At 43.9% G+C, this 8065-nt stretch overlaps 1 protein-coding gene across 1 annotated transcript in view; it reads left to right on the top strand.

The window, feature by feature from the left end:
- SPATA18 (spermatogenesis associated 18) overlaps positions 1–8065 on the top strand; it is a 35160-nt gene that overhangs the window by 6294 nt on the left and 20801 nt on the right. Inside the window, exons 2-3 of the mRNA XM_012723994.1 lie at positions 6831–6936; positions 7046–7161. Of these exons, the coding sequence (XP_012579448.1) occupies positions 6831–6936; positions 7046–7161 (222 nt within the window). The remainder of the gene's footprint in view (positions 1–6830; positions 6937–7045; positions 7162–8065) is intronic.

Below are 8065 nucleotides of genomic sequence, written 5' to 3'. Positions count from 1 at the left end.
GAGAGGTCTGCCACGCCATGTGGTCACCTCCGGGGCAGGCGGGGATCGAACTCATGCGGAAGTGGCCTCAGCTTCTCAGTGCTGTGCTTTAACCCCCTACGCCACCAGGGAGGGCCCGATAATTTTATTTTTTACAGAGGAGCTACCAGCTTTTCAATTTGATATTTTTCATCTTGTATGAACAATATTAACATCACTTTAATATTCAAGGAGATTAAGTAATAAAAGAAATCTAGTAGGGTAATTAACTATGGGTCAAGACTTTAGAATCCAGTAGAGAAGCCTAAATAGAAGCTTTGATTAATTTGGGGGGCATATATATAAGCCAATTTTTAAAATTATATCTAGAATTCCATACCTTGATTTTAAAACTTTGTTGTGGAGGTGGTTTTGGCAACATCAGACATGATGTAGACAAAGGGCTGACTTTTAGGAACAGAGCGACTTGAAAGGCTGCGAATGCCTGCTATTGCCACTTCCTGAGAAGAGCAGTCTTAGCCAGTTATTATCAGGTTAGAAGGAGCCCTTGAAGTCTATCCAAGCACTCTTCCTACCTGTAGCTTTATAGCAACCTAACTAATAGCAGGTTTTATTTTGCATATTGTAGAGGCGAGAAAACCAAACCTCAGGATGGCAAACTCACCTGCCCAACGTCTTGCCACCAGGAAGGGTGAAACTTAGATTTGAGATGAGGACTTTTGCTGGTCAAGTCATTTTCTTAGCTCTTCCAGAGGAAGGAAAGGTGTTAGGAAAGTCCATTTGTCTATGAAGTCCATCCCCCCGCCACCCCCCCCACACATATACCCCCCACACATATACCTTCAAAAGTTGGACAAAAAGTAAAAAAGAGAATTTTCATTTGTGAATGTCCATGGCCATCTGTGGGGACCTTTCCAATGCGGCCCTTAGACGAGGCTCTGCACCTTTACTGCCAATGGTCTCTCTTCCTTGCTCATCCACAAATTATGTAATTGGTGGGTTCAGAATGGTATTCTTGGTGTACTTGTATTTTGTTTAAATAAGATTTTTTTAAAAATAAAAGTCAGGTAGACCAATGGATGTTGTACTAGTATGTATCTATATATTTTAAAAATATTTTAAAAGATTTATTTATTTATGCATACAGAACTGGGGTACAGGCCAGAGGTGCAGGGACAGTGAGAGGATCCACCAGAGACAGAGTGGGGAGCAGAACAGGCCTACTGACAAAGTACACTGCTGAGGAGAGCAGTGGCCGGGTCAGGAGAGGTCTGCCGCGCCATGTGGTCACCTCTGGGGCAGGCAGGGATAGAACTCATGCGGAAGTGGCTTAAAGTTCTTAGTGCTGTGCTTTAACACGCTGCGCCACCAGGGAGGGCCCCCTAGTATCTGTATTTTAAAGGGCTATCGTGATGGGTCCTTTGTACTGTTAATTCTTAGCTAATATATGAAAAACAGTTTTGTGTTGTTCTTAAATGTTATGGCAGTTTCCCAGAGAATTCAGGTGGCACTTAGAGTGGTGGAAAGATTTATTTTTCACACTGGAGGGCAGAGTGGGATAGCTCCCAAAAAGCTTAGCCCCAAATTGCAGGAATGGTACAGTTTTATGCAGTTTGTATATGGAAGCTTGTTACCCCATCCACCACAGACTTCCTGTCTTGCTTGGGAAGGGGGTCAAGGTAGCCCTGGCTACCACTGTGGGCTAACAGCACTCTGCAGGGACTTGCCGCTCCAGCAAGCAGCAGACTCCAAGCAGCAGACTTAACAACTTCTTGGTTCACAGGTTGGAAATAAGTGTTTTGTACTGAAATAGATGGATTTAAAGAGACTTTCACACCAGAGATTGCAAGTTATTACAGTAACTTAGTGATGCATTTTATTAGTTCAATGAGACATTTTCTGTCTCTCTTACCTGTTGTAGAAGGAATTCGAGGTTAGGAGGGGGTAGTAGGTCTGGGAGAACCATGGGTAGAAGTGTGGATGATCAGACTTGCGTCAAGGGAAATGGCTGCTCAGGACTAAAGGAGCTGAGAGATCAAAGAATTGGGGACCATTCAGCTGGGCACAAAACTTATGCAAAGGTAAAATAGGTCAATGGCTGGAGTATGACTGGAGTTGAGTCCCTGTGGTCAGTCAAGTCCACACCCTTCCTTCCTAGTTCTTATCTCCTTGATTTCTGTGCAGTAACGACACATTGCAATACTGTGTTCACTACCTCCCAGATGCTGTGACTCCTGGATCTGTCTCCAGCTTAGTTCTTTCTTCAGAGCTCCCAAACTGGTTGCCTCTGCCTTCCAGACAGCCTCTTGAATGTTCCACAGCCTCTAGCCCAACATAAGCCAAAAGGACCAGTCGTCCTCTCTTGCTCTTTTAGATCTTTCAATTATGGGATAAAGTTCAGGACACTGTGGCAAAGAGAGTACTTCATTATTTGGCCCCTGGGCCCTGACATTTGGTGGTTTGAGTTGTGACTTTTGACTTTAAGATGGTGCCAACGTGCTCCTTTATTCAGTAGAAAGTGTACTCCACATTTTGGATTTTGATCTTTTCCCAGACTAGTGATGATGTGATAATTTCTCATGATGCTGGACAGTGACATGAGCTGAACTCTCAGTCTGCCATGTGATCATGAGGAGAAGATAGTTTTGCTAACAAGGGCTAATATAATTGTTTGAGTCAAGACCAAACACAGCTAGTCTAGGTTAGCTGTGATGTTCGGTAGGTTAGGTGTATTACTTTTTATAGACTTATTTATTTATGCATACAGAACTGGGGTACAGGCCAGAGGTGCAGGGGTGGTGAGAGGATTCACCAAAGACAGAGTGGGGAGCAGATGAAGCACACTGCTGAGGGGAGCAGCGGGCGGGTCAGGAGAGGCCAAGCCATGTGGATCACCTCCGGGGGTGGGGGTCGAACTCATGCTGAAGTAGTTTTAGCTTCTTAGTGCTGTGCTTTAACCCGCTGCACCACCAGAGAGGGCCAGGTGTATTATTATTATTATTATTATTATTTAAAAGATTTATTTATTTATTCACTCTTACAGAACTGGGGTACAGGCCAGGGATGCAGGGGCGGTGAGAGGATTCACCAGAGACAGAGCGGGGAGCAGAACAGACAGATCTAGGAAGTACACTGCTGAGGGGAGCAGCGGGCGGGTCAGGAGAGGTCTACCTCACCAGGTGGATTAACCTCTGGGGCGTGGCAGGGATCAAACTCATGCTGAAGTGGCTTTAGCTTCTTAGTGCTGTGCTTTAACCCACTGTGCCACCAGGGAGAGCCCTCAAGTGTATTATTTTTAATTGCAGTAAGATTGGTTGATACTGTGGTATCAGGCATACATACTAGAATTCAACATCTATATAAGCTACACATCATCATCAGTAAAGTCTAGTTTCCATCCTCCACCGTACAACTGACCCCTTTTACTCAAGTACCCATCCCCCTTCCCATCCCTGTCTCTCTTGTAACCACTGTTTTGCTCTTTTCATCTAAAAATTTTTGCCTCATTTGTTTTATTTCTTTATCTTCCACATATGATTAAAGTCGTGGCATTTTTACTCCACTGACTTATTTAATTTGAGATAATCATCTCCAGCTCTACTTCTGTTGTAGCAAATAGCAAGAGTTCATCTTTTTTTAATAGCTGAGTAGTATCCCATTGTGTATCATGTCCATTTTCTTTATTCAGTTGTCATTGGGAATTTAGGTTGTTTCCATAGCATGGCTGTTGAAAATAATGCTACATTATACATCAGCGTTTGTATATATTCTTTGAATTAGTGTTTTCATATTGTTAGATAAACACTCCAAGGCATTTCTATTACTGTTTGAGAAGTCTCCATAATATTTTCCATGATGACTGTGCCAGTTATGTTCCCACCAGTAGAGGGTGAGGAATCCCTGTTCTTTACATTCTTTTCAAATCTTGTTTCTTCTTTTTTTCAAAAATAGCCGTTCTTACTAGTGTGAGGTGAAACTTCAGAAATCAGAAATGCATCTGTAAGCCATGGACGATGTCTACTCCACTAGCTCCCATTCTGTGCCTTGCTGCTTCTTAGTACCTGCTTTTCCTACTCTGGAAACTCTACCTCTGGCTCTTTTCCAGAGCATATTTTGCCTCTTCAGCATGTAGAGCACTAATGAACTTGAAGGTAATTATCTATCCCTTGTGCTTCTCTATCCCATTTCCCCAGCTGGTGAGCTCAATAAAGCCGGAAACTTTTTTTTAATGTAACTCTGTTTCCTGAGCTGACAGCTCAAGGCCTTATTAATAGGGACTTCATGATTTATGAATGAATAAACTTTGAGAGTCTGCACTTTGAAGCGGTAGAGGGCATAATTAGTTCCTATCTTTGCTCTACACTTGTGTAAATATGTGTCTGTTGTAAAATAATGTGACCTTATTGCAACTTGAGTATCTCGTGCAAAGCTTTGTGTTAGAGGCTGCAGCATGCTGTGGCATGTCTTTGGACAAGGAATTGCCTCACACCGTCTGTTCTCTCCTGTTATTCAAGTTCTGTACACCACTCACTTGACAAACACCCCTTTGGACACCTGCTTTGTACCAGGTGCTGGGCAAGGCACAGGAACAGGTAGTAATAATACGACAATTAATACTCCTACCAATTCTAAACCTCCTCTACTCTGCACCTGAGTTAGCTTGTGAGATCGTTCATATTCTAAGTCTGAAGAAATATAAAGGCTCATATTTAAATGGAGTGCAGCTAATGAGGAGAACCCGATTTGAGCGGAGGTCTGCTTACTCCTAAGCCCATTGTTCCTCTCAGTACTACATACCACCTTAGAGTCCCAGTTATCAAACACCTTCTGTCTGTAAGGTGTGGGGCATGCATTAATTTGGTTTACTTCTAAAACACTGCAAGGCATTATGCCCATTTTCATGGAGAAGAAGTAGATTCAGAGAGGTCAAACGACCTGTGCAGGATCATCTGAAATGGACCAGTGGCTGAGTGCCTGTGGCTGGATGACACACAAGTCCATGCATCTTCACCCCCGTGATCTACATGTAGTTGTGCTCCTTCAGAGGTCTGGCTGATCAGGAAATGGTAAAATTTCACCATGGAGACAAAAGCTGAATAATAGCTTTCTACAAGCACTTGAGCCCCTCCTCACCCCCCCGCTCCCCATATCTTCCTGATTTCATTCTCTCTCAGAAGCCTTTCCTGAGTGTCTGAGACCACTGACTTTAGAGCAGAACTCATGCTCACCTCTGGGAACGAAACTTTTGATTCCACTGCAGGACGACTGTCCCTCTCCTGTCTCCCCCACTAGTCTACCTGTATCACCTGGGGCAGGGGAAGTCATTTTTGGTCTTATTCTCAAGTGTAGCCTAACCCAATGGTAGCTTCTTTTTTTTTTTTAATGAATAATATAATAGTTTATTTTTACATCATTTTGTGCATTTTTCCATCTTAGCTGTAATTCCCCATGGGCTTCCCATCACCAGATCACCCATGTGCCACCAACATAGTTCAGTGCATTTCTCTCCCCCACTGTTTTTGATCCCATTCCTCACTCCGCCTCCATAAAATGGTATACAGCTGTTCATTATTATTGTTATTTTCTCCCCTGGTCCTTTATACTCCTGCTATGAGTAAAACCATCCAGTATTTTTCCTTTTCTTTCTGGCTTATTTCACTAAGCATGATCTTTTCCAGCTCCATCCATGTTGCTGCAAAAGGCATGTGTTTACTTATTTATTTTTTTTGGTTGCTGAGTAATATTCCGTTGTGTATATGTACCACATCTTTTTAACCCAGTCATCCACTTTTGGGCATTTGGGTTGTTGCTATGTCTTTCCAATTGTAAATAAAGCAGCAATAAACATGGGGGTACAGGTGTCTTTTTGAATCAGTGTTTTTGTGTCTTTTGGGTAGATACCTAGGAGTGGGATTGCTGGGTCATAGGGAAGTTTTAGCATTTTGAAGAACCTCCAAACAGTTTTCCATAGTGGTTGTACTAGTTTGCATTCCCACCACCAGTGCAGGAGAGTTCCTTTTTCTCTACATCCTCGCCAACATTTGTTGTTGCTAGTTCTTTTAAGATGTGACATTCTCCCTGGGGTGAGGTGATATCTCATTGTGGTTTTAATTGGCATCTCCCTTATTACAAGTGATGTTGAACCTTTTTTCATATGCTTGTTGGCCATCTGCGTTTCCTCTTTGGAGAAGTGTCTTCTTCTGCCCATTTTTTGATGAGGTTGTTTATTTTTGTTGAGTTTCATCATTTCTTTGTATATCTTTGTGATCAATCCTTTATCCCCAGCGATATCTTCTTACTGATAATCATGCAGTCTATACACATACTGAACTTCTGTAGAGGACGAGTCCAGAAATGCAGGTAAGTTTGGAAGTAGTGGATCTGTATGTACCCTTTTACAAAAGGTCTGTTCAACTTACAAAAGATTTTTGGCAGGATTCCACTGAGAAGGGAGTCAGGGTTCTTGCTGTAAAAAGCAATCCTGAATCTCATTTCCTTAACTCCTCAAACTTCCACACATTTATGTAACAGTTAAAACAAGGTTCTCCAGAGAGCCTTCCAAATCTGTGGCCCTACCATCCCTATACCTTTGGGGGCTTTTGGCTGGGTTCTCTGCATTTGCCAGGTGAGTTAGGACAGAAAGAAGAGAATCCCCCAAGACGTGGCCACGCAAGCTGCTAGGAAGCCATAGAAAAATCATCCTATAGCTCTGCACCCAGAAGGAAAGAGAACTGTGTCTTGGTGAACACACAGCAGTCTCTGCTCCCAGGAGAATGCAGGGACTCCCCTCGTTGCTTGCACTGGGCCCAGGATAAAGCAATCACACTGATGTCTACCGCTTTGGCTTTTAGACGAACTCATGTGATCAAAATCTCAATATCTGCCTGGAACTCATCGAACAAGTCGCCAAGGTGCAGGGGCAGCTGTTTGGGATCCTCACTGTAACCGCCCAGGAAGGTGAGCGTGGTCGGCACTTTCCCATCCAGCTTCCTTTCTGTTCTTTGTGCTTTGTTCTCTGACTTAGTGGTGTGACCAAATTTCTCTCGCTGACCTGACTTTTTTTTAGGAGGACGACATGAGGGTGTGGAAGTGATCAAATCACGCCTTTTGCCCTGGCTGGAGGCATCTTTTACTGCGGCTTCCCTGGGAAAACCTATTGACAGCAGGGTCCCCTCCCTTCAGGTAAGAATGCTAGGTCACCTGGACTTTCAGCATCCTTCCCAGGCCCTGGGAACGGAAACACATGTGAGATCTGGTTTTCCTTAAGGAGGGGCTTAACTCTACTTAGGGAATTGGGGTGCAGGTATAAAGGATGAGACTCTGTTTAGTATTTGGCATAAAGGATGGGGTTTTCTCTTAAGATAGACCCATGTTCACATTTTTTTTTTTAAGATTTATCTATGTATGCATACAGAACTAGGGTACAAGCCAGAGGTGCAGGGGCGGTGAGAGGATTCACCAGAGACAGAATGGGGAGCAGAACAGGCAGACTGCTGAGGGGAGCAGCGGGGCGGGTCAGGAGAGGTCTGCCACGCCACATGGATCACCTCCTGGGGTGGGGATCAAACTCATGCTGAAGTGGCTTTAGCTTCTTAGTGCTGTGCTTTAACTTGCTGCACCACTAGGGAGGGCCCACGTTCAAATCTTAATTGTCATTAAGCCTGGTCTCCTGACTACTGGTGTGACTTCAGGCAAACCAGTGAAAGGCCCCTGCTTCTTCAGTTATTAAAGGGGTCTGGTGATGATCTCCATCTGGGGCCTTGCTCACACAAGGCATTAAATAATAAATTCCAAGTGACAAATGAGTCACCTGGGCACAGTGTGGTAAGGGCCCAGAAGAGAGAGATCGTCACAGGGAAGATGAACGAGTGACATAAAGTGAATTGGAAGTTCCAGGATAAGAACATTTAGTTCTGGCAGACAGTGTGTGGTAATCTGTGGTTGACACTGGTGGCCACCATGGCCAATGTCAGGGTTTTAGCAATCAAAAGCTAGGCTGGAAAGAGAACGTATGTCCTGCAGAAGGCATTGCGGCTTATGTTTGGGGAAGCAAAGCATCAGTCACCCCGGTTTTAAATGTTCGTGT

This window comes from Condylura cristata, unplaced genomic scaffold (genome assembly GCF_000260355.1).
Source record: "Condylura cristata isolate star-nosed mole 26May11 unplaced genomic scaffold, ConCri1.0 scaffold00012, whole genome shotgun sequence".
NCBI lineage: Eukaryota > Metazoa > Chordata > Mammalia > Eulipotyphla > Talpidae > Condylura > Condylura cristata.
This window is presented reverse-complemented; position numbering and strand designations above follow the sequence as displayed.